The sequence below is a fragment of the Aythya fuligula genome, chromosome 1 (genome assembly GCF_009819795.1).
Source record: "Aythya fuligula isolate bAytFul2 chromosome 1, bAytFul2.pri, whole genome shotgun sequence".
Classification (NCBI taxonomy): domain Eukaryota; kingdom Metazoa; phylum Chordata; class Aves; order Anseriformes; family Anatidae; genus Aythya; species Aythya fuligula.
The window spans coordinates 33,757,536-33,785,085 of record NC_045559.1 but is presented as its reverse complement, the minus strand read 5'-3'; the positions used below and the strand labels follow the sequence as shown (position 1 = coordinate 33,785,085).

Genomic DNA, 27,550 nt, shown 5'->3' with positions numbered 1-27,550 from the left:
TCCAATAACTGCATCCACTACAGGGTCCGGGCTTCCATATGGGACTCGAACAATAGGTATTTACTTAAATTACATAGATTACCTCAGAGATGTGGAATCTGTACGCCCTGCCTACTTCCCTGAACCTCTGGAGCTGGGATCCTGTGGGGAACATAATGGGCTTAATTACTGTGTCTGGACTAGCCGCGCAGGACCCGGAAGGCAGGAGTTAACCTCACCTCACCTTTTACATGCCAGTGACCCCAGCCTTGGCTGGGAACCTGCCGGGGCCTCCGGAGCAGCTCCGGGACCGCTCCGACCGGCGCTAAGCGGGCTCGCTGGGAATCCCGGGCGCAGCACGGCCTCGCCGCGCTCCCCCTCAGGCCCCGGGGCCCGCCGCGCTGCCAGGCCCGGCCCTCAGCCGCCTCCCGGGGCTGGAAGGGGGACCCGGGCACCCCCGGCGGGACCCGCCTGCCCCCGCCGCCCCGAGCCGGGGCGAGGCCGGGGGGCGGCCCGGGGCTGTTGCTGTCACACGGCAGGGGGAGGGGGCTGCGGGCGGGGCGGGCCGCGCCGCGCTCGGGGCTCCCCCGGCCAGGCGGAGGCGGGCTGAGGCGCTGCAAAGTTTGCCGAGTGGCTGGCGGCGCTGCGTGCCCCCCACTCCCCCCTTCTTCCCTTCACTTTTTTTTTTTTTTTAATTCTTTTTTTTCTTCCTCCTCTCTACCCTCACCGCCTTCACCTCCCTCGGCGGCGGCTCCGGGGCATGCACCCTCGCTGAGAGGCTCTGTGTCAGCCGGGCTGCTCGACGGACGGGAGCAGCGCGGGCAGCGACTCCGAGCCCGCCATGCCCCGCCGGCACCGCGCCGCGCCCGCCGCCCTCCTCCTCTTCCTCCTCCTCTTCCTCGCCCTCCTCCTGCCGCCGGTGCTGGGGGGCAGCCCCGGTGCCCGCTGCCCCGTGCCCTGCAGCTGCGCCGGGCACCTCGTCGCCTGCAGCCGCCTGGAGCTCAGCCGGGTGCCCGAGCGGCTGCCGCGGGGGGCGGTGCAGCTGTGAGTATGGGGGGCTCGGTACTTGGGGGGGGGGGGGGGGCACGTCCGCCATCTTCTGCCCCTCGGGGTGCCTCGGTCTGCGGCCGAGTAGGGCAGGGGGTCGGGGAGGGAAATGTCGGGTTTGCGGCCGAGCGGGGCGAGTGTGGAGAGGGATGGAGGGAGGGCAGGAGGGGGCCGGCTGTCAGCGAGCTCCGGCCAGCCCGAGCCCTCCGCGCCCGGCCGGCGGCGCTCGCCTTGGCCCCCGTGAAGGAGGAGGAGTAAAGTTAAAGTTGTTCTAATGACTTTCTCTAGGAACGTGCAAAAATCGCCAAGTGAAATCGATTTCTGAGTCAGGAAATAAAAACCAAACTTTCATACTGGCCTAGGTTTTATTTGTGCAGCTCTTGGGCTTCGTTCACTGATGGTTTTGGTTTAAACAACTTTATTAGGGCAGGACCTCGCCAAGTTTGGTTCGGTGACACGGGTTTATGAAACTTACTAGCACGTAGTGAAATGCCATGTGTGGAAAACTTACCTGCAGTGACAAACTTTTATGGACAAAGCATAAATCATGAGAGCTTTCTAAAACCTTGAAAAGTGCTGAGGGACTTCGCACATTTGTTTTTAATCTCTTGTCACTCTGGTATCTTCTATATTAGTCGAATTAATTTTCTGTTACATTTCCAAAGCAGATCGAGATAAGGACTTTAAAGTAAACAGGAAGACTTTCAATTAGCTGTGGCTAATTCTGTTCAATTGCCTCGTCTGGAGGTCATGCTGCTTTACTCATGAAATGTGGATGGCTGTATTGACACCATATGGAACTGAACATACGAGTGACTCCAGGAGGTGAATGTTTCCATGAGCAGTGTAGGAAAGTGTGAGGGGAAAGAAACTTTTTTTTTTTTTTCTTTTGGCTTATGTGATTGAAGCATGTGAATCAAATACCGGATCTGCTTTACATTCAACAACTGGTTTTGCTTCTTATTAGATTTCATCCCTCCTGTTCTTTTGAACTATTTCAGTTACCTAACGTAACTGAAGTTAAACTGAAAACTGAAGTTTTCTGACCAAACTTAAGGTATTTTTGATGCTAAGCTAAGCTTCACTGCTGAATCTCATAGTTGAGCCTAGTTTAGTGCTGCTAAGATAAAATTCAGATGTGATGGCCACTAAACAAAAAACAAATGGAAAAGTCACAGAACTTTCATTTGTAGAGCTGTTTTTAAAAGTATTTTGCATTAGCAGTAATTAAATTTGTCTATTCCACTTACTTTACCAAGAGACAATAAAACGCATTGCAGGGCTTTTTTGTTAGCACAGGGGAGGTTTTTCTAATTAGAATTCCCTTGGTAGTGTAAATTGTCCTTATGTAAGTTCACATTCCTTTAAAAGTGTGAGAAAATAAGTTCCACTTGTATAAATAAGCTTTGGTCTGTTGTAAGAAACCCCGCTGTGATTACTCATTGGACAGCTGTGTCACTTGGTCTTAAACTCACAGGAGTACATCTTTGTAGGTGTCACCAAGCCATGTGGTCTGGCTGCTTTTGTGTAAATATTTCTTTTGTTTGTGTCAAATGCCTTAGAAGTACCCTGCTCTTTCTTCTTTCCCGTCTTCTGAATAAGGGGACCAAGAGGAGTGTGGCGTTGCCTGTTACCTCCAGCTACTCAGCTGCTTGGAGCTTTGATTGCACAACACGTACAATTATAACGCTCTTCTTTTTTACATACGCAAAAAAGGTTTGAATAGCCTGTATTATTGTTGCAACAAACTATGCATTTACAAATTGTAAAAGACTGTTTATGAATTTTATTGGTATATGGTGACTGTGTTTTCCATGGGAGTCCGTAGCATTTATAGCCAAAGGCTAGTACTTTAATTGCATTATTTCCAATACTCTTCAGAAAACAACTCTTACACCATGTTCTCAACGTAAACCCACTACAGCCGACAAGGTGAAAACTCTTGTGTTTGAGTAGGGAAAGCTCTTGTGCTTGTGAAGGTGTAGGCCCATGTTGGACTTAACACCTTCCTCTGACCAGCTGTCTACACACCCAGGCAGAAAGGACATCTGATGAAGTTGGCTTTTGAAGCTCTGTTTCAGTCTCCACTTCCTTTTGTATTCATAACCTCTGATGAAATAAACCAAGAGTTTATGATGTGGAAAATGCTGTGTGACATTCTAGTGGGCGAAGGGGGAAATCAGGAGATAAACCTGAATACTGAGTTATGTTCCCCCTTTTTGTAGCAAATGTGAGGCTAGTGCTTTGTACGTAAAAGGCTTTATGAAATGGGGTGTAAACAGGGTATAATTGCCAGCTTTGCTGTGACTTTAGCCATAAATACCATCTTTTCTAATGCTGCCTTCACAGATGATAACAATCCACAGATAAATATTTATAGTGACTTCGTGTACAAATGGTTTTAAAGTCAGATTTCAATTTACTTCTACTATGTGTGTCCTGAGATGGAGAGAACGTTTTGCTGCGTTAGAGCTGCTGATGTTTCATAGCCAGAAGTGGAGGGAGGAAGAGAGTTTGAACACTGGCCAGTGTCCTCAATGTTTGCAAATTCTCAGAGGCATTGTCGTGTATGCCTTGCCAGGTTCACCTAGGAATGCTAAAAACTGTCAGCAAGACAGAAGGGAAAATCTAAAAGATGGCTTTCACTTGTGTTTGTATTACATCTTTAGTATTTACATTTTATAAATCCTCTAGTTCTTTACCAGAATTGCCAGAAAAAAGGGCCGTATGGTTTTCACAGCTGTTTTTCAATATTTTCCAGACTAAAACTTGAACATAGCAAGCTGATTTATGAGTCACTTTGGATCAGTGTCTTAAAACAGCTACAGCCTGGCTTTTTGTTTTTCAGCTCTCCTGATTTCTGCTGAATTAGCAGCTCTATAGGCCCCAGTGGGACTGATTAAGAAGCTGTTGCTGGATTTGCATTTTAAAATTTGACTTGGGGCTCAGGTTTCGGAGTTCTCTAAGGAAGAAGATGATAATTGTAACTAAGTGTTGTAAATTAAGTTAGAGTCTAAAAGTTATATTTATAAAATGTGTGAAGAAACTCTCACCCTCTCCCTTTATGCATTAGGCCTTCCTTTCATTTTTTATCATATAAAGATTGATGTTCAGAGTTATGTTTTAGTTTTTGAATGCAGAAGCTGAGTTATGAAAGGTGTTCATATGAAAGGAATGGTGTATAGAAAATATTTTCTTTCATAAAACAGGTTCTTAAAGGGCCTCAAACTGTGGCATTCTTTTTAAAGTAGGTACAATCCCTTAAAAACTTGATCGCTTTCATTAGAATCTGAGGTGAAGAACAGGCATATATATTTTTTATTGTTATAAAGAATTTCTTAATAAAAATATAGTTTCTGAGGGTATTCACTATTACATCTGTAATGGCTTTTGAAATTCTAGAAGTAGAAGAAATCACAGAGGAGATTTTCTCCTCACTTGTAATGTGGTTTCAACAGACAAGGAAAATTCAGAAATGGAAAATGCGTGGTAATAATCTTAGTACTTTGTTAGTGTTCATTTCTAAGCGAGAGAAAAATACTGATTCATTTTCAAATCTTTTCCTTGTATGTGTTTTAAGGCACATGGAGAAATGCATTGAATTGAAACGCTCTTGTAGCTCTGGACAGGGATGCTAGAGTTTTATATCTTAAAATGCCTCAAATCCATTGCTTTTAAGTCTCAGAAACTTCTTTAGGCTTGAGTTTCACTTACAATACGTGTCTTTTACTAATGTTCTAACTCTTGGTTCACTTTCAGGCTTTCTGATTTAACTTACAAATGTAACTTGTAAGGCTTTTTTTTTTTTTTTTTCTTGAAGCTTCTATGTCAGCAGTACTGAAATAATATTTACAAAAATAAATCCAATGCATCCTTTATCCAACAATTGGTAGACAAACATGTATACAGCTATGTGAAACATGCAGTTCAGTATTGTCTGGAGTTTGTTGTTACAGTTCTGCTTCGGCTTTTTTTTTTTTTTTTTAGGTGCAGTTTGTGTTTGACAACCTGTTGTGAGTAAACCAGGAATAAGGAATTTGTATGGATGTGTTTTTTAAAGTAGGTGCTATATGGAAAATCTGAGAGTGTTAAAATCTTTAGTGTTAAAAGACAAACACGAAAGAATAGTTTGAAACCTAGTGCAAGTTGTTACGCTCACGGTTGCCTTGATAGACTCCAGATGGATGTGAGCTTGAGCTATGAGTGAAAGTGTCTGGCTCCAGTGTGGTGATCATGCACAGCAGTGGTTGTAATTGCAGGATTTTTATAGTTTAAGGACTCTGCCAGATTTTTTTTTCTTTTTTTTAAACATGTTATAACTCCAGCAGAACAAATCTACTCACGTCTGTTACTGTCTGGTGGGTCCTTTAGGCAAACATGTTTTAAATAAACCTTTTGCAGGGTTTTTGGATGAAATGAAGAAATGCAGGTTTTTAGCACTAACGTTGAAAGCTCTTTGTTGAAATAATTACTGATTCTGAAGTCTTGTCTAAAGTATGAAGAGCAGTAACAAATTAGGCACTAACAGCCATGGCTTCACTAAATTTTGGCTGTTTATTTGCATAGTTCTTATAATCCCTACAGGCTAAAGCCAAATACCGAGTGAAGTTGAAGGGTAAAATCGTCTCTACTCTGTCTGCTTTAAAGGAACAAGTTAGATTCCCATTGCTGTTACAACCTAGATCTTTTGTAACAGCGTATTTTTTCAGTATTTACATTTCAGGAGGCAGTAGGAGAATATCAAACCTGTACAGCTGATGTCTTCAAATGTTAAACAAACGGATTTTTCTCAAGTCTATGGCCAGACAAATGTTTGCACTAGACTTTTAAGCAGTGAAAGATGCAGTCCTCTAACTCAAGTGTGGTTAACCTCATTTACAGGAGAACTCAAAATCATAGTGATGAAACTAACACTTGTGGCTTTTTTTGAAAACGTTAACACTGTATTGGTTTTCCATTTTTTTAAAGAGGAAAATCTTGAGGGTTTTAGACACCTGGAAGAAGACACAGGTGTATTTTAGGTGTGGGAGTCCAGAGCTGCATCTCAGAAGGCATCCTTCTGTGGCCACCTGAATGTGGTGAAGGGTGTGCCTCTTCTCTAGGTGGCTCCCCCTGGCACCTGCCCAGCTTTTTTTGTGCTGAAAAACGCCTTACACACCTGCAGCTCTGCCCTGTGTGCATTCTTGAAGTGCCCCAGCTGGGGAAAGGTGACGTTCATCTCCTCCCTGTGCCCGACAGAGCCAGGCTGGGGCGGCTGCGCCCTGGCTCCCTGGGCCTGATCCATTGCTGCAGTGAGTGGCTGAGTGCTGGGGTACCCTTGGTAATGTGTGCATGTGGCTGGGATGGTTTGTAATGCTGGTGGTTGTTGAGTTTTATTATTATTATTATTTAACTTAGACTGGTTTAAAAAGGGGGAGGGACGGGTGGCATTGCCTATCCTTTGCTAACTTGGGAAGTGGGTGACCCGAGTCCTCCCTCATGTGGGGGTCTCAGTGGGCAGTCGCTGAGCCTCCTGCCAAGGCTGTGCTGGTGCCGTAGGTGAGGACTGGGGCAGGTGGCTGGCTGCCTGCATCCTGGGCATAGTAGGGAAGATGCTGCTAGAGTCCTGTAAAGCAGATACCTAGTCCTGGCAATACTGGAAAAGTACTGTGTAAAGCACCAAACGGGGGAGGCTAAAGCACGATTTTGCTGTTTCCCTGCGCTGTTTAAGAAGCCTAAGTACCTGTCTGGGTCTCAGTGTTACATCTGTGTCCAAGGACCTGTGGTGGTGGGTGAAGAGAAACTAGTTCTGTAGATCCACAGTTGCTCAGGGCTTAGTCGTATAGCAGAGTAACACACAGACTGCAAAGCTGGCTTGGTTTAAACCAGTTCTGATCCATGTGCGGCATGGTTATGCTGGTTATCAGGTATCATCACTTCCAAGACTGTAGATGAAGAATAGGCATGTTTGTGACAGTCACAGACTTGCGCTTGGCACTCTCAGCATAGGCGACCATGTACTGAATTGTGTTCTCCAGAAAAAGTGTGGGACTATGGGAGTTTCCCCAAGAATCAAATGGAAATGTGCTTCACTTCTGCATGGCCTGATGAGGCCCTGTCTTGGTGTTGGCCTAGGCATTGGCTTCCAGACCCTTCTAGTGATGCTCAGCACCCTCGTTTCCAAGCCACTTTCAGCTTTTATCACAACCAGGCGCGTTGCTGAGTGCTCCAGATTTCAGTGCTCAATTAGCACAGGGAAAAAGTGTGCAGATGCAATTCTTTGGGGGTCTCACCGAAGTGAGGTTAAGAACTCCTTCAGAATAGTGGAACTTTTGTTTCCTGGCTTGTGTTAAAAATTGAGTGTTAGGATGTACAGCAAGCACTTTGCAGACAGCGCTGTCAGTGCAGATAAGGTAATGACAGGTTGTAGTATGGGAGCAGGAACTTGCAGGTTGTGGGAATGGATGACTAAAAAGAGGAAGGTCTTCAAGCAGGGCTAGCTGTGGTAACGTGGCCAGATGTAAATCTGTACTGCTTGCATGGATCTCTATAGACTTGCAAGTTTGAATTTCTGTAGTTAACTTCTCTGTCTTCTACTGTATAGCCATTTTTTTTTTCTGTGATGTTCCCAGTACTTCCGAGACCACAGCAAATGTTTCTTAGGACTGTGCTTCATGATGGCTTTCAAATGGTCAAGAGGCCATATGGTGAAGATACACAGTGTCTGTAGGGAAGGTAATGCCCTGACAATGGTCAAGAAGGTGTGTTGCACTCTTAGTACCCTAGCCTGTTTCACAGCAAACTGTTGTTGGCAAAGGCTCTAACATGGGCTCTCATAAACTGCATCAATTTGTATTTTGGGATCTTCAGTGTGGAGTGGCACAAGCTGAGAGCTTCAAGGGCAAGTAAGGCAATGATAATGTGAATAGTGCACAGACACCTTAAAATTCAAGATGAAGTTAGGCCTTCCTGTATATATTTTCTTGTTTAAGGTACTGAAGATTTGTGAGTTGCTTTGCAGAAGCAAGTGAGAAGAGTAGATGGTGCAAGTGTAATAATGACTCAAGGCTGAAATGGCAATGAGTCTTTATGAATTTTCCTTGTAGCCAACAGGTTGCTTTAGCCAGATACTTTGCCTGGAAGAGAGGTTTTTTTTGATGTGTATAAGTCAACATTTTGAGGTGTTTTTTCATGCTTCTTCAGTACATAAACATGCAGGCGCACACAAAACACAAAATGAGCAGTTCTTTTAAAAGGTTCAGGAAATTCTTTGACACTGTCAGCAGTGATCAAACTGTTAGCATTTATATACCTTGTAAATTTAAATGTGTTTCTATTCTAGTTCTACTAATATAAAACAAATAACTTTTTATGTACTTGGAAATGAATGATAACATATTTTTGATTGTAATTGTCTTGCTATATGCAATATTTTATGGCAAAACTGACAGGTTGTTTATTTTTGTAACCTCATAGGGACTTAAGTCACAACAAATTATCTTCAATCAAGACCAGTTTCTTGGATCACCTCCATAGTCTTCGGGAAGTGTAAGTCAATTTGTCTTAGTTTAAAAAAATGGTTTGTATATGTTAATTGTGTCACTGGGATATCAGTAACTTGGGATAATAGGTTGACAATTATGCTCTGATATTTTACATTAAGTGAAACTGGAATTAATTTCAAACTTTGGGTTGACACCAGCAATTTAATAAATCCAATGTATATACTTCTGATTTACGTTAAAGCTAACTCACTTTTTTTAATATTAATAGGAAGTTGAACAACAATGAACTGGAGATGATTCCAAATCTGGGGCCAGTATCTGCAAATATAACTCTTCTGTCTTTGTAAGTAGATCTCGCTCTTGTCCCTATGTAGTGGAACTAACTCTCTAGGGTTAGTGGAAATACGTGCATTGCAGAGATTAAAGTAAAATAATTGGAAATAGAGCGGCTTGTGGTTAGGAAGTTGATTATGTCATATTATTTAGCAGGTTGTTTAAAATGTGTATAATTGAGCTTAATCCTTGTAGTTTTTATGCTTCCCTCAGATACAAAGACTGCATTAGAATAAATTTATGTTGTGGTAGTGCCCAGAAGCCTCAGCCCTGTTGTGCTAGGCACTGAACAAACATTAGTAAATGTTACGTAAACTCATACAATGCAGACTTTAATAATAGAGTGTAACTCTTGTTTTACACATCTTGGCTGAAATCCCAGTTGCGTTAAATCATGGCAGAAATCTGTTAATTTCAGTGGGCAGTGTGGGGAAATCCCCTTGACACGCAGCTTTAGGACAAATACCTAGGTTAGAAGATGTTGTGTCAATATCTTTAAAATGTCCTTCTGTGACCATTCTAATGTGTGGCATAAAATTTTTCCAGTTGCGGTTAATACATATGGTTGTGACACAATTATGTACACATTCATTGCTTTGTTTGAAAAAAATAATAGGTTGCCTGATGTGATATCTATAATACAGGCATAAAATTGTAAAAGGTGCATAGGACCCCAAACCAAATTTCCTGATTTTTAGAAGAAATCTTATTCCTGAGCATTTCACCTGAAATAAGTTTTTTTTTTTTTTTTTTTTTCTTGTGTTCTAATTTCTCCAAAATGTTGACGATAATGCTTTTAAAAAAAATAAATAAATGTTTGTATCCTACTGTTAGGTGGAGAAAAAAAGCCAACGTGTTTTCTTGTGTGGGGTTTGAGTTTTATCAATGGGAATCTAAAGTGTTTAAGCCTGGTAATATGTAGCCCTCTGGCTAAATCCCACTCATGAATACAAATTGCAAGTTACCTTTTTTGAAGAAGCCTGAAGGGTTAAAACAATACAGTAAACTTCAGAAAGCTGTTCAGCTAATTAAATTGATCACTATTCAATTGCTTACATCTGGTGATTTATAGGGGTTTGTTTTTACTCTAGGCCCAGGTCAGCTAAGTCAGCTGGTGCAGCCGCTGTGTCTGGACTGCTCTGTTTGAATAAGAACTAAGTGACATTTGATACTGATGTGGTTTCTTACAGATCAGAATCAGAAAAGAGTGAAAGAAAAAGCAGATGGTGTCTGACAAATAACTATTGAATTTAAGCGTATCATCTATTTCAATTTTGCATTAGTGTTGACATTATTTTTACACTGGCATAGCATTCTGTAGTTTAAACATTTCATTGATCTAAAGAATGTATTCCTGTTCATTTTTTTTTACCTTGTTAAGGTTCTTTATACCACAAGGTTGGAAATATTAATAAAGTTTTATACCGTCTTGCCTTATTTGTGATGAATACAAACTTGAGAATTTGTCTTAACATCACCTCTAGTCCTTTTCATGGAAACTTAACTAGTTTAGATGAACCTAAAATCATCCTTCTGCAGCTGTGCAAAGATTCTTGTTTTCCTTTGAGAGAATGAAAATCAGTCGCTGCTGGATTGGTTGTTCCATATCCATAGGTTACTAGCTTGGTTCTTTTGCACAGGTGGTAAAACATGGGGAAAAAAAAAAAAAAAACTTTACTAGATCTGTTTTCTGTACTGTGACCATTCAATGGGGGGGGGGGGGGGGGGGGGGGGGGGGGGGGGGGGGGGGGGGGGGGGGGGGGGGGGGGGGGGGGGGGGGGAAGGTTCAAAAAGTTGTTTTCATACAACCAGTGCGGTTAAAGTTGGTCTGGTTAGGTGATAGCTTGTTCTTATTCAAATTTCAATTACTTCTGTATGGTTTTGGGAGATTACTGAATATAGGTATGCCCAAACTCAGATTTAATACTAATTGTATGACCACTGCAAAGATTCATTGAGATTAAGTACTTAAAGAACTATTTCAACCACATTAAAGTTTTACATTGGCTAACAATTGTCAGTATGTAATAGTTAAAAACAATTGCTTATTCTTTCTACATAATTTGCATATGGCAAGGATAATTAGAGTGGTATTACATTGTTCCAAAAAAAAGCATTTTGTTCCTTTAGCAAAGGTTTATTTTTCAAACTTCTTACAGGTTAAAAATTATAAGGCTTCACATCTTTATACAGAAATTTTACAAAAAAAGGATATAAGTAAATAAGAATAAATATGCAGCAGTTGTCTGGCAAAAAAAAAAAATCTGTAATAAACCAGTTTCGTAAATCTGCAGATATTTCTATCTAATGATAGGTTTTTTTAAGAGGTAAAAAAATGTATTCAGTTATTGGAGGGGTTGTATCAAACTGAGTTAATATGATACTTATGTCAAGCGAAGGAAACGCATATGGAACAATTAGAATATAATTTTTATGCTCTTCAAAGAATAACTGCTTGAAATACACTTCCGATGACTTTCTGCAGTTTTCAACTTTAAAAATCAAAGGAGCTTATGGAACCTTTCCAAAACAAACCACTGTTTCTTTGTTGAGTCTTTGTTCCTGCTTCACATAGTAGTGGAAAAGAGGTGGTTAGTCTTCTGAAACTTGATTTGATTATGTTTCTTATAAGATACGTATAAGTCCATTCATTACTGTCAGTGAAAAGCCAGCTCTTTCTTCCAAGGTCTCCTCAAGAAATGCTGTGAAAATGGTGCCCTCCTTTCTGGCCAAAATCTTTACTGGTCAAGAAACTTTCTTCTGTGAAGTGGATAAAATTATTCCAAGTACTTGTCAACTCAGCAGTGGAGACTTAATTTTACCTGTTCTGCGAGATTTTTTTTGCCTTGCAAAAGGAATTGCACTGATAGTATGTCTACAGTGAATGATACTGCAGGTATCTGGGTACAGTACTGAATGTCTGAATTCTTTTAGCAGTATAAACAAGCATGGGTGGATTATCATGTTAGTGTAGTTTCTATTTCTGGAGCTACCTCACTTCTAGCTATCTAATTGATATTTATCTAGCTTAGATATTTTCATACTGCTGAATTATGAAGGGTAAACATACCTGGAGCAATAGATGTTCCCAGTCTCATGGTCAAAGTCTGTTGGTAATATTAAACATCGATGCCAACTTCTTGTTTTGTATGGATGCCAACAGAGTTGAATACCGTGGGAGAGAAAGGTATTGGGCCCACACACCCCCACCACTTCCCTGGAAAGACTATATGTCTGTGTGAAGGAATATACAAGCAAATGCAGGTAGGCTCATTATATGGCTGGAGATGCATCTAACATGCTCATTGCATAGATAAAATGTGATGAATATGTATCATATCAGACTACATAGGAGAGCTGCTGAGCCTTCTGGGAATCCGGAAACTCCTATGAACTAAATGGGTGGTACTTTGAGCTAAATCTGTTCTGAAGGCCTTTGGCTGTGAAGCTGTCATGGTTTCCCTGACATTAATAGATGAAATACCTGCTGGACAGAGCAAAGAGTAGGACTTATCTTCCCTATCCTAAATTCCTGAGAGTTCAACACGGTAAGGATGAGTTGGGAACTGTAGATCCTCTTCAGAATGAATGGAGAAAACTGTTCTTCCTGAAGTCTTTTCTGAGTTCAGATGACTTGCCCACTAAAGCCCATCCAGGTACCTACTTCAAACTACTTTTTAGGTGTCTGAAATTAGGTTCCTTTTGAAATGTCTGGCAAATGTACTTGGGCATTGCCTGTTTTACAGTGATTGTTACTTGTAAAAGTTTGATAATATCCTTCAGCATGATTGACCATTTAAGTCAATTATTTGAAACTGAAATGTCAGGCTTTCTTTCTGCCTAGACACACAGTCTTTCACTATCTTCTGGGAGAGAAGGCAGAAAGAGAGAAGTTGAGGCATTCGATTCCAGGGACTTCCAGCTCACCAGTCAGAACAGTAGCTGTAGCAGGCAGCCAGGTCACTCCAAGTGCTGGTCAACATCAGGTTTTGGAGGGAATACTAGATTTGCTAACTGATTACCACAAATATAGAGAGTATGGATGCCATCCACAGTAATGTAGCTGTATTAATGTAGCCATATTTACCTATAGAACCTGAAATAAGTTAGATGTTTCCTAACTTGTATTCCTGAAGTGCTTTTGAAATTGGTTAAATTGATGTAGAAATTGCTTTGAATCATAGAATGTCTTGGGTTAGAAGGGACCTTAAAGATCATCTAGTTCCAACCCCCCTGCCGCAGGCAGGGAGTCAGGTTAGAAAATTCTTTACTTAGGGGAGAATGAATGAGTTATTCTCCATTATTTCTGGATAAGTGGATCTCTTCAGTGCCCATTTCTCTACCAGACACAGATTTTCTAGTTCTAGGAAAACAAGCAAAATTCTCAATGTTTCCCATTCTAATGGTATTCCTTATTAGATATACTAATTCTGTCCTGTTGATCATGAAAACCTGCTAGAATCCATGATATTGATACATGGGAAGAAAACCTTGCCTATTAGGTCTTTCATTGCTGTAAAGTTTTGAACCTAGTTTGAATCCGGATTCCTTATATTTGTACTCTGAAGAGTGGAAGTGATTTTTTAAATTTTTTTTTTTACACTTCAGATGTCCATTATATGTACTGGTATAAAGGTAGTATATACTAAAATCAAGTATGTTTCAGCACGATTGCTTTGGTTGTAAGCTAGTAATGTTCAAAAGACTTACCAGAACTTTTCCATAGTGTCTCTGTAGTATAGATAAGCCCTTTAATGATTTCCTAGAGGGAAAAACAAACAAACAAACATGCTAGCACACAGGATCTGAGCTTACTGCAGTAGACTTGATGCCTTCTCAAAGTACTAAGAAGTCTTGGTTCCACTTTTGGGAAGAGATACTTAACCCACATAAGTAAAACAAACAAATGTTGTTTGAGTGTGACTTTTTTATGCTTTAACTTTGATTAATTTGAAATAGGTAATGCTGTTACTATATACCAGAATCAAAGTATGATCATACAAGACTGAGGCTTTGTTCAGTGTTGTCATTTTTGTGTATGCATGCATAAGCATAATGTATGTGATACAAAAAAGGCCTGTGGGTCTAGTATATGTTTTCATGGTGTGTTAAGAGCTCAAGAAATGATTTGGTTTAATAAAAGATTACTTAGAATTAAATTGGGTTACATTCACAATAATTGGGAACCTCCCAACAGTCAGTGATGAAGGGCATTTAAAGATGCTTCGGGTTGCGCTTTAACCTAAGGGCAAAGCGGTGCAACTAAAGCTGAAGAAATTAATTGAAACTGAGTAATATAAGTGCACCATCCTTATATGAAAGTCCTGTATGGCATTTAACTACCAACTATCATTTGTCTGCAGAGTCTACTTCAGTTAATATCTTTTGAAAATTGTAAACTCATGCTCTTTCATATGTAGAACTTAAATAAATAAATAAATTGTGAACATCATCCAGCATCGTCAGTGTACTGTATTTTGAGTGATTTAGAAAATGGAAGGCGGCAGTCAGTGACTTCGGAGAGATGGAACAACTTCATGTATTAGAGTATTCTGCCTCCCCAAATAAATTTTATTGTTCTTATCAAAATATAAGAACTATAACATTAAAAAAAAAAAAAAAAAGTTTCTTATTACCTATACCCAGGTTATGCTGTACAATAATTATCTCAGCAACAGGGACTTGAAAAGACATACATGCCAAAGTCTCTATTGTGTTGTCCATGGCTGTGCGGTGCTTAGCTGCCAGCCAGGTTAAACGACAACATGTATATAGGGAAATTCTAACATTAGGCTAGCATTAAATGAAGTGCTTTAAATAATTAAGAGATTTTCCATCTTGATGAATAGAATTTTTTTGATTTTAAAGCACTAATATATGTGGAACAGGTGATCTAGATAGAAGTATTCCTGTAGCTGATGTTTTAAAAAATGATCATGTTAATCTAGAACACACATAGTCAGTTTTAGTAAGCCAGAGTGGAAAATATGAAGTTCATGACGCAGAACAAAGGAGCAATGATTCAACAGTATTTTTCAAGTTTTACATTCTTACTTAGTAAGAGGCATATAGAATATGCAACACTGTAGATTTTTATTTTTTTTCCTACCCGGGAGGGTTCTTCAAACCCATCTGCACAGGAAGCCTTTAGGGCAGTTGAAACAAGGAACAACATAGCTGTTCAGTTTATCTAAGATGATAAAGAACATCGACAGTATCTTGAAATGTGAGGTTTCTTGAAACGTGTACACTTGTCTGTTAGCTGCTAGATTGAATCCATGGGTTGGTTTTTAGTAGACTTTCAACAGCATTCAGTTTGTAACATCTTTTTGTTGATATATGCTGAGTTTAAATGCTTTGAAGACACATGAAGTCGCATCCTGGATGCTTAAGAAGTAAATGAAAAAAAAAATGTCCAGGAGATAAAATGGGCGAAAAGAACTAGGAAGTAAATAGTCAGTTAACTGTAGGGCATCACAATTTTTCATAGTAAGCAGTTGTTCTAACTTAAATGTAGTTTTCTGGTGAGCCACTCTAAAATGACTAATTATTCAATTTTTAATTTCAGGCCTTTGCTGTTCAAGGAGTGCTTCACTTGCTATATTGAAAAAGTGCCAGGTCCTCATCTTTACAGGGAAAATAAAGCAGCAAAGTTATCTAAGTCAAGAACAAAGGTTTGGAGGAGAAAAAAAAAAAAAAAGGCAAAACAAACAAAAAGTAACAGGGAATGCCTAAAAAGTTTTTTCAGGTGCAGACTGGTATTTGCTCTGAAAGGCTGGTTCTGCTTGTTGCTCACCTAATCTGTGCAGAGGCCGTGGTGAACTTACTGGAGAAGATCTGCAAGTTTAATATACTAGGTTGCATAAGCAAGCTGTGAAGTTTTAAAGCTATATTATCTGAATAACCTAGCTTTATCTCTGTGTCTTACTATATTAGCTTCTTCCCTTTATCTTGCTTAGTTGCTCATTAATCATGATTTCAGTCATCAGTAAAATTTCCTCTGTGGACAGCGCGCTTTGCTCCACTTAAAACACAGTTGTTCCCTGAGATTGGTAAAGCCTTACTCTTTCAGGCAGTGGAGGCAGAGCTAACTCCATTGTGTTACAAATCTTTACTCTGTGTAGTTTATGGTATTGCAATGTCAGGTTCTTATAAGTAATAAAAACGGGAGTGTTCCATACCACTTAACTCAGATATGTAGTCTGAAAAAAGGTGTTTTTTTTTTTTTTTTTCCACTCTTACATGTAACTAAACTAACTCTTTTAAGTTGGAAGTGGCTTCTCAGATCTTTGCTAAATAAGATGGCGAACTATGATGAAAGATCTGTAAATTCGTCTGTATTTTTGGCATCTTCGTGTTTTCTTCCATTCTTTTTACCATGAGAAGAGGGTGTTGCACCCACTTTTTTTTTTGGAGGAGCAGTACATGAACATGTACTGATCACTGTTTTTCATTCTTAATATGTGTGCTATCTCATCCTAGTTTGATTAATTGACGTGCAGCAAAAATACCTATCTAATTTTATGCACAAATGTACTTACTGGAAAAAAGTGGTGATTAATCCTTTGTTCTATTTAGTAGTAGTCTTATTTTAATCATAGAATCGTAAAGATTAGAAAAGACCTTCAAGATCATTTGGTCCAACCATCATCCTACTAGCAATGTCACCCACTAATCCACGTCCCTAAGCACCATGTCCAACCTTTCCTTAAACATCCTCAGTGACGGTGACTCCACCACTTCCCTGGGTAATATTGTTTGCCCTTTTCTGTTTAAAATAGGGAAATGTATATCTAAATACTGACATTCCAGATCATGCTTCATACAGTCATCTTGAGAAGTAGAATTGAATTAGTTGAAGCAAACATGTAAAATAGTTTATACATCTGCTAAACTGCCGATGTGGAAATAAGAGTGATAATTTTCATTGTTTGGCAGTATCTCAGTGAGGAAAGCTTTTGTAAAGTGCCTTCAGTAAAGACATATATGTTTTCATAGCCCTTGTTTGCAGGATTATTTGGAATAAGAATAGGAATGACAAATCAGACTGCCATCTTGCAGTAGGCTGAGAAAAGCACTGTATGTGGAATTCAGAAGAACGCTATCTCAGTTCATATTTAGAAAGCTGCAGTCACAAGAAAGAAGGTTAGATGCAAGTCTTGAAAATGAAAGCTTGCATTCAGTAGGAGTGGATGCCTTTCCCTTCTATGCTTGCCAGAGAAAGTGGTATTGTGTGTTTATAAATCTAGCATACTGAACTGAAGTCTGGCTCCCAATATTAAGAAAATTTTGGTCAAATATTTTACAGCCTTGTCATCTCTTCAGTTACCACTTTATTATGGGAAGGATTAAGATTTGGATGCTGCCTGGAAGAGTTTGTTTTGAAGAAGGATTGAAAAAAGGGATAGAGGAATGCCAGACTGGGCTTCAGGCATAAGGCAACTTGGAGGAAGTCCCAAAAATGAGAGTGGTGGTAAACCATGTGTGACTTGGGCTGAAGTTGTGAGCAAAAAGCTAGAGCAAAGAAACTTACTGGAATTAGTTTTTGCAGTCTTTGACATTTGGTGTGGAGACTAAGAGGAGGTAAATGAAAGAATTTGAAAGGGAACCTGCCTTAGTCAGACCTGCAGACATGGAAACTAGATTTTTATGACAGCAATTAGATTGAATGATGGGAAAGGGAAGAAGTATCTAGAAACTCAGAGTTTGTTGTAGCAGAAATATAAAGTAGTGAGAGCCTAGACAAATGCTTTTGCAATGAGAATGGAAAAGAATGCAAATTCTATGAGCTATTTGCAGTGGAAAAACTGGCATGATTTTCTGAGAAACACTGTTAAAGAAAAAGATGAATTAAAAAGAATAATGGATCAGAAAAACAGAGAGCACTATTCTCATGGGACAAAATGGAAGAACGGCAGGAAATTTTACCATTAAAAGTTGGAATGAACTGAGATGCCAAGTGTTAAGTACTGGGTTTATAGCATAGAGATGTGGGAGACGGTTATTGCAAGGAAGAGTGGTATGTGGTGACTCAGTGCCTTGAGTGAAATAGAAGTGGACAAGGAGAAGATCCCTCAACAATTGAGATTTGGAGTGGACCTAGAAGGGCGGCCAGTCTGAAGTGCCTAGTCTTCAGTGCACTCTAGGAAAGGGAGAATAGTCTCTGAAAGTAAAGGATAGATGTTTTTACTTAATGAGTCCATAAATCAGATCAAGAATGTGGTTTATAACATTGGAGGGTGTTACACTGGGTTTAATCTAGGTCATACTTAGAGTTCTGTAAGATTTTAGCATTAATTAACAATCATGGAGTGCAGCGAGTCTGCAATGGGTTATTTCTATTGTCAGCTCCTGCTGAAATAGCTGTGTTTTCATTGCTTTTGTTTACCTTCATTAAAATAAAGTGATGAGCTTATGCATTCATTTAGCTATCACATGCTAGGTAACATGGTTATTTTGGAAAGGCCAAGAAGTGGAATGGGAAGAGGCCAGGGTATCAAGAGAAGAGTTTGGAAGGAAACTTACATTACATACTGATATTATGACTGGAATCAGGAGAGAATTGTTGTGAAGTATCAAGTGTTTGGAAGTTTGTATTTGCCTCTGTTTTCTTTTGATGATGAAATCATCTCTGAATCCTGGAGTAGTTTTATTCTGCATCTTTCTCTACACCTTTTCTCAGTTTATGTGTGGTTTCATAATTCCCAAGGTTTGGACAAGGAATTGATAGGCTGTAGTCTTCTGAGTTTTGGTTTTATACTATAAAGCTACGACTATATATCAAAAAGCACAAAAAATAAAACCAGAGACTTGCTGACATCTGGCCTGAAAGAACAATAACAGACAAGGAATGTGGAAAGAACGAGGCCTTCAGAAGAAAGACCTGCTTGCTTCAAGGAACATGTGGAGCCTGTGTGTCAACCGGGCAGCAGACTTGTAGACTTACAACTAGGACTGGAAGTGAGCCAGCTCCTGGCTCTATTTCTGGCACTATCATCTCAGAAATATTTCATGGGAAACCTTTTTTTTCACCATATCTAACTGTTGCAAAGATTTTAAAAACTGGAGGGTCTTAATTCAATACAATTAATTGGATGTCTGGTGATGAGAAGTTTGTAGTCCCATTCATTCACATCTGGGAATTTTTGTAAGGGGAGTTTAAGCTTGAAATTGCAACTACAGTATTTTAAGATATGCAATTGTTCATTAAGTTCTGTCTAATTTTAGTAGTCAACTGTGTAGAAATCAGTGGAAAAATGTAATCTTTTTTCTCTCTTTTAGGGGAGTTATTATAGAGACTTTTTTTGTGGTATGCGTTCCTTAAAGTTTTCTAACCTCATTCTAAAAGCCACAAAACATGAGTCTTCCAACACTTTCTAAGGAAATTTATTACAATCTTGATCTTTCATCTTTACAAGATGAAGTAATAGAAGATTATTTCTTATCTTTTGGTTAAGTTTTCTTCTCGTTGTCTTCACATCATTGTTTCTTGTGAGAGCTCCAAAAGTCTGGAGGAGTTTGGGGGGGGTGGAGGGAAGTTCAAGAAGCAATAGTTGTATGACAGCAGTTGTATGACACCAGTGGGTGAACAGAAGGAAGACAGGTTGGAGCAACCACAAAGATTTAAAGAAATATGAAAAAGGAGGCTTTGTGCTGCAGTGTAATGGAGACCACCCTGTACGTGCTCGGATGCGACAGTCATGTCCGCTTTGCCTGTGCTGACATGGCTGCCTCCAAGCCAGCTCTAATCTGAAGCTGTGTAAACACAAGATCATCAAACTAAACATCTATGAACCCCAGCATCTTGGCTTCAGCAATGCTCAGAAAGACATATCTGGCCCTAGCAGAACTTTTTTTTTTCTCCTTATAGATACTCATAGTCTTTAACAAGAGACTCCAGCATGATTGCATTTGCATGTTCCTAAGACAAATTTAATATATCCTTTCAGCCAGGGGTTAGTTGGGGGACAGGAGTTACTCTGAGTCCAGAATTACAAAGGTGTTAAAACAGAGTTGTTTTATACCTAACAACTTTGGAAAACAGTCTGCACAGACAAAGCTCTCCAAAATTGTCTTTCTAGACAATTGCAGTTTTACCAGTTTGCTCCACCTCCAGACTCATACACATGCTCCTTGTCAGGATCATGGTGTAGGACAAAAAGATGAAGAGGTTCTCAAAACACAGCAGATCAAGATCTATCTTGAAGAAAGGTATGGTTGAGAAAGGAGTGCAGGAATATATATATGTATTTGTGCTGAGGTTTTGTTTAGAAAGAAAAGATAGGGCTTCAGGTCTTAATCTATCAGAGTTGCAGCTTCCATGTTACAGAATGAGAGCAATGAGCAGTCTAATTTGTAGGTTTACATAGTTACTTCTCTGAAATTGAACACATTGCATTTTGACAATCAAAAGACTCTTAGTTATACTATCTCAGATCTTAAAAAATGTTTTTTTCAGTATGTAAGAAATGTGTTGAAGTAGCGTTAACTAGATCCTTAACAAAATGGATACAGCAGTTGCTGTCCCGCTTTATATTTCCCTAGAGGCAAGGAAAGTACAAGTCAATATGTCAAATGTGTTGTAGCTGTTGTTTATATGAAATGAATCTTGAGATCATGATTGATAGGGCTGTTATAAATGTTTTGGACTAGTGGTATGGCTAAAGTCATGAATGCAGAGAGGAAAAGCTAGGGTTTCTCATATCCCTAATGAAAAACTGATATTCTGTCTTAAGATGCTATTCACATGGACTTGTGTGAGAATAATTAGATCAGTCTGCATGCACTTATTTTTTTTCTCCTGGAAGTTGGAGTGTAGACACTCAAATGGCAGAGATATATCCAAATTCATGCAGGTATGTTGGTGGTTTTGCCTATATTTCTCAGTGCTCCTGTCTCTTCACCTGAATCAGGAAAAGTTGTAAGGAAGCTGCAGCATGCTGTGTTTCCTGTGCATATGAAGAAACTGATCTGACTCCCACAGGCATGCTTCCGTGAGAACTTGGTGCACTGGTTCGCTTGTTGGAGGGGGATCTCCGTCTGCTCTCATCTTCCCTTGAGGATGTGAAAAATGAAACCCGTGTAGTATGTGCAGCTCCCTTTGTCTGAGCACAGCAACTGCAAATTTCACTGGAATTTTTTTGTAGGGTGAGCAAATGTACGTCATTGTGACAAGACAGGAGGATGCTGTTTGGTTGTGTTGTGACAATTAAGCATGCTTGCATTTTCAAACATGTCCTTCTTGACTAATTTTGATGTGTATTTGGCACTGATGAGGAAGCTGATAGAAATTTTATTTGATTTACTTAAATGATGTCGTGAAGAAAAATCGAATTAGAATTAAATTCTCATTTTAACTAAAGTTGGACCTTAAGGTAGAACTGCTTGGGATATGTTCAGTGCTGGGTAATCTCCTAAGTGTGAATTAGGGTGTTTGAATTTTTTTTTTCAAGAGAAAACAGTCTGGGGCAATAAGAAGGGAAGCACTTAATATTTTGCATTTCAGTACCTTCTACTAGGCAGGGGGGTACAGTGGGGGCTTATTGGATTTTCACTGTGAAATGGATGAGAACTTTGATGCGTAGATCTGTTTCAGTGAACAAAAGAAGTTACTTTTTCCTCGTGATATGACTTTGTCATCACTGAGAAAGAACATTCCCTGAAACAAATAAGCTGTATTTTTTTTTGTTTTGTTTTGTTTGTTTTGTTGTAACCTGGCCTGTGTCAGGTAATTTGCCAGTTAGTTTAAGTGCTAATCTGAAGGCTGTATAAGAGTTTTATTCAGTTCCATTAGGTCCAACTAAACTTTGTAATACAGGGGCTATTATCCTGCCAGCTGTAAGGAATTTCTGTTTTATGAAGCAATGCTGACACAAAGACAGCACTGTGTAAGCCATGTCTATAACTGAACACTTTCACACTGCAATTTAGGAGGCGTGCAGTTCAGGAAATTGCTGGCTTCTGCTGGAGCACACTTTTACTGCAAGGAAAATTTTATTCGTCACTCAAGTAATTGGCAGTTTTAATACCTTGTTAGTAATTACCTTATAAACAAACTAATGCATAAAGGCAACTCTCTATGACCTGTTATCTAGCTCACAGTCTCATTTGGCCAGTGGAACTGACACATGGTGGTGGTGTTTGTTGTTGTTTTTTATTAAAGTAATTTGTTTCCATTTATTATAAATACTTTCAGTTAAGAGTTGAAAAAAAAAAAAAAGCTAAAAGAAAAAAGGTAGCTCTACCAGACAGCCTGAGGAATGAAACACGATACAAGGCGGCATTGGAGGGCTGCAAGATCACTTACCCATTCCCACATGTGGTCAGAAGGCCCATTAATCTAACTTATGGTTTAATTTTGAGTCAGGATTTTTTTGTTTTAAGTAGTAATCCCTCCCTTGCATATGTGAGGATTGTCCATGCTTATCCTAAATGAGTAGTTTACTATTTAATCCAGAGCAATTATTTCCAATAAAGGCAAACACTTTCCAGAATCAATGTTTTTGTTGATAATTTAACCTGAAATCACATTTGCCTGCAATCTCTCGAAGCTGGGGAGAGTGCCTAAATTTTGGTCATTCATTATACTAGGTACAGAGTGTACTGCAGCAAGAACTGACTTGAACTTACAAGGTAGCAAGGATCATTTTGGGTTACATTCGCTTAATTAATCATGATCACTTTTCCTCTATGTACCATTAACCCCAAACGAGTAACCCTGTTCACGTTGCTGATGTATGCATACAATTCTGCACATTATGCAACTGGAATGAAAAGCCTGGTAGTTGCTGTATATGAACACAAAATAGGATTGCTGGAAAAAGTACATTTTATTGGAAGTAAAAGTAGGCGTGTTCCTTATAGTAGACCAGAATACCCATGTCTTTAAGTAGTTGCAGTTTATGTTGTGGAATTGGGTGTGATGCTTTGCTGAAGCCTGACCAGACGTGAAGTCCAGACCCTCTGTGAAGAGCTCTGAGAAGCACAAGTTTTATTCTTTGCTAAGACACTAGAAAAATTTGCAGGATGAAATACTAGATCTATTTGCAAAATTATAGAATGTCTTTCGGGGGGGGTGGGGGAGGGCACACTGTCATTCATCTCATCTAGCTCTATTTTAATGGAAATTCAGACTGATTTTCATGCTGTAGGAATTTTCAGAACAAAGAAGGAGAATATATGGCTACTATGATGTTAGTTTGGTTAAAAAAATAATACCTGATTTCATTATAATATTGTGATATATTGTTCAGTGCAAATACCAGATATTTCTGCATAGTTCAGAAATAAATGATCATAAAGCTTCGTGTCTTGCTTTAAAAGTTGTGAAATGCAGTAATTGGATGAAAGTACTTCTTTACATCCAGTGTCCTGGGAATATTTTTTAAGAACTGTTGATGAACACGTTTATTTATAGCATTCTGGTCTGGGATTTGGGATGACTAGAAATGAATGGTCTGCTTAGAGAACAACCAGGGAAATGAAATACTAACTTTTGTAAGTGGTGCATAGTTAACAAGTTTTACTCTGAAAATGACAAGAGACTTTCAACTACTGTCCTTAAATTTCAGGACCAGTAACAAGATTGCCAACATTTTGTCTGAACATCTGAAGCCATTTCAGAGTCTAGAAACTTTGGATTTGAGCAACAACAACATATCAGAGCTAAAGATATCTTCATTTCCTTCTTTACAGCTCAAGTATCTGTAAGTAAAACCTAGTATTGCATTTTTTCTTTTCAGATTACTTTCAAAAAATCTTGAGGGAAATTTTTGGCTGTGTTTTGAGGCACTAATTTTTTTTTTTTTAATTAGATACCCACTAAATATTCCTACTTTCAAGCACCGATCTTATTATCAGTTGCAAATTTGAATACATCAGTTGGTGCAATGAAGTGTTTTAGTCCATGGTGAAGGTCATTATCTGAAGATGAAACAAATAGATGTGTCTGGAGAGAGATAATTATGTAGCAAAGTGAACTTAAGTTGTGGGGGTTGGTCAAGTCTTGAGTTACATGGGGTCTTATGGACTTTTTGAATTTCTGTTAATTCTTTTTATAGTAATGCAGCAAAGCCAAAGCTATGCTGAGAATAAAGTAATGGGGTTGCAACATAATATATTTTGGCAACATGCTATCATCTGCCGAAATACACTCTTGTAGAGTGGAGCGAAAATACTGGTGGTGAAATACTATTTGACTGTGGATTAAGTTGTCAAGAGCTCTGATTAATGAAATTGAGTTTATCGTGGAATAGGCAGTGTAAGAGCTTTATGTTTCACTATTAGGTATTAAAAAATTATTAAATACCTGTAAATTTAACTTTCTAGACATTGTTTCAACAGGTACATTAACAGTAACCGAATAACCTCCATGGAGCCTGGTACCTTTGACAATTTGTCTACCACACTTCAAGTATTGAAACTGAACAGGAACAAAATTTCAGCAATCCCTCAAAAGATGTTTAAACTCTCCCATCTGCAGCACCTGTAAGTGCAACTTACAATTGGCTAATTGTTTTCAGATTTTCCAAAGCACTGGCAGTGCTTGAACTTTAGCCTTTAATTTAACCAGATGCAGAGTGAGACAGACACAGAAAACATATTACTACAACCCTTGCTAACCACAGCTTTGTACTGAACAAAACTAGTTTTATATATTGGTGAGATGTGAATAGTCTTTGTGTTAAAATTGTTTTTGCTTTTCAAAAGAAAAAAAAAAAGGGCAAGACAAAATGGAGAAAGGGTGATAGTATTTTTGTAAGAAAACACTGGAAAATAGTGAAATATACTTACTTCATTCACTACATCAGTCTGTCTTTATTTTTATAGAAACATTCAGAATTGTAGGATCATTTAGGTTGGAAAAGACCTTTAAGATCATCAAGTCCAACCATTATGGTTAAATGGAGGGAATTAATTTGCTTTCAGAAGGTAGGACAATAAGCAATATGCTCAAGCAAATAGATCTCCATCGATTTCACTGATATAGTGCAGTCTATAAATATTTTGCTTAATAAATAACAGATAAGGCTATTGAATATGAAAGAGGCTGGGGAAACATCTTCTTCCACTTTTTGGAAAACTTGAGTGTAGTAAGTTGACAAGAGGATGGGCTAGAACTGTGCTTTGTTAAATCGTGAATAATTATTTTCCATATAAGTTAGTCAAGAGTTGAAACATTAAAAACCCTGTTAGTTTATAATTTATAATAAGTTTGAAAGTAAAAGGTCACAAGAACAGTGAAGTGTTAGGGTGCTTGGCAGCACTGGGAATTTTGGGAACTGGGAACTGCATTTGCACCCAGGAAAGACACAGTCAAACTTTTTTTTTAAAAGTTGAACTTTTTTTTTTTTTTAAAGTTAAACCTTTGTTTGACTTCAGCCTCTGCAGAAGTGTGTGAAAATAGTCATAAAAAGCTCATGATTTGTTAATGATCTCAGTAGACTTTTTGATCTTCAGATTCAACAGAAATTTTGTAAGTTGGTAATATTCTTATTTACAAAAGTTCTACCCATTCACAATTCAGTCAGTAGGCAGATCCAATTATGTCAGGTAGCTAATTTGCAATGAAAGCAGAAAAAGTGTATTATCACCTGAAAGAGGTATTCAGAGGAGGAGTGGGAAGATTGAAGGTTGTACTTACTGAATGTTCTTTACAGCTTGTGGATGGTCAGACACTGAGGAGTAGGGTTTTATGTTGGGTATTTGTTATTATCAGATAGAGCTTGTATACACGTGAGAGGAAAGTTGAATTATTCCAAGACCGAGACTCTGCAAAATAGCTGTGTAATAATGTAGTTGTATATAAAATAACTGTATAGTAACTGTATAATGATAAGTATATAGAGAGAATTATTGAGGTCTTTATGTCCTGGAGGGAAGAAGAGGATTCTTCTTGGTTTGATGGGATGCAGGTTGATAGACCAAAGACTATCTTGAGAGGCAAATGATCACTCACTGCTATATGAGGGCCTTTTGTTAGTATTGTACAGTCCTGTCTCTTCATATATCAATTGCTGCTAAGAAAAAAGCATCACAAGAAAACTGTTAATTTAGCCAAGAGTAGCTAGTTTAAAATTCACCATTATAAAAGTAGTTAATATTCTCTGTGATTGCATGGGGGTAGATTTCCTTTTTCACGTAGCTCAGAAATCTGCTTGGGTTGATGCCGGTGTTACGGTTGAAACGGACCAAAACCAAGAAAATGCTGTGAAGAGCAGGGAAATGGAAAATACAAGAGTGCTACCGTCACTGCAGCTAGTTCTCCAGCTAGTTATGACTTATAACTAACTTGGGTACATTTACAGTCTCTGACTTAAAAGTGGTGTGTGTATAGTGGTGGGAGGGTGAGTGCCAAAACCACTGAGAACGAGGGAAGAAACTATCCGTAACTAGTTGTGGAGACTGAGGGAAAGAATGCTTGACTCCAGATTAAGAGAGAAAAATGTGCAGCGTATTTAATACTGGCTAGGTTGGATTATTGATTGCAATTACAAGCCCAAATTTACAACTCTACTTCTGGATAGACACCAGGAATTTACTTTCACTTTTGAGAACAGGATTAATCATAACATTCTACATGTACAAGTATTCTTTATAGCTGAACATCAAGGACCTATCAAGTACTTGTCCTCAGTATCGGAAAGGTAGAACAGTATTCAAATAGTTAAACATAACATATACAGTAAACATGTTCAATTTGTATTGCATCTCGTTTTTGTTGTTTTATGTGCAAGACATGTATTTAAATAAGGTTGTTTCCAGGGACGTAGGAAAGGTTGTTGGTATGCAGGTAAACTTGCTCTGCTATAACTGTAAAATTTATTGATGCAGGGAGCTGAATCGCAACAAAATCAAAAAAAATAGATGGACTCACTTTCCAAGGACTTCCAGCTTTGAAGTCATTAAAATTACAGAGAAATGGTGTTACTAGCTCATGGATGGTGCTTTTCTGGGGATAACCAACATGGAAGTCTTGTAAGTATCAACTTTCATAGATTCTGCTGATAGCATATTAAGCGGAATAGAACATAAAGAACAGAACTGCTTGCTAAGATTTAAAGATGTTTTTGAAATAAACTGTTCTGGTGGTGGTTTGAAAAGCAGTTAGTATTAAGCACTACGCGTGTAAAATAACATACTCTGAATGCATGCATACAACTCTAAATGTAAACAGTGACTGCAGCTATCTAGCTGGTGTTGTGAAGTCAGATGTGGACCCATGGCAAAGCACGCACAGCACTGAGTTTCTGAATCTTAGGACTTTTGTCTGTTTGTGTGTGTACAGGCAGCTGGACCATAACAACTTAACAGAGGTAACCAAAGGCTGGCTTTATGGCTTGCTGATGCTGCAGCAGCTCCATCTCAGCCAAAATGCCATCAGCAGGATCAGTCCTGATGCCTGGGAATTTTGCCAAAACTCAGTGAGCTGTGAGTAGCTTTTATTTCTATTCCAGTTTTTGAAACCTGGGTACATGCCAAAGCATGAGCTTCTTACCACTGATCTGTGAATTTTTCATAACAAAGTTTCCAAGGTGACAGCAACTTTTTTGTGTGTAAGACAGTTACATTTGTTGGAAGAAGTTGAAGCCAACCATGACTGCCTTCATTTCACTGTGGCAGTTGTATGAAAGCTGTAACACAGTCATTTTCAAATAAAGAAATTCATCCTGCAGTAATTTGTGAATAATCATAAATGCTACATAAGC

General features: G+C 39.0%; 1 protein-coding gene across 1 annotated transcript in view; it reads left to right on the top strand.

The window, feature by feature from the left end:
* Positions 1 to 916: 916 nt before the first annotated feature.
* LRIG3 (leucine rich repeats and immunoglobulin like domains 3) overlaps positions 917 to 27,550 on the top strand; it is a gene marked incomplete at its 5' end in the record, with an annotated part of 43,265 nt that continues 16,631 nt past the window's right edge. Inside the window, 9 exon segments of the mRNA XM_032206923.1 lie at positions 917 to 1,023; positions 8,482 to 8,553; positions 8,779 to 8,853; positions 23,414 to 23,548; positions 24,186 to 24,329; positions 26,676 to 26,697; positions 26,699 to 26,771; positions 26,774 to 26,819; positions 27,130 to 27,265. Coding sequence (XP_032062814.1) covers positions 917 to 1,023; positions 8,482 to 8,553; positions 8,779 to 8,853; positions 23,414 to 23,548; positions 24,186 to 24,329; positions 26,676 to 26,697; positions 26,699 to 26,771; positions 26,774 to 26,819; positions 27,130 to 27,265 — 810 coding nt within the window.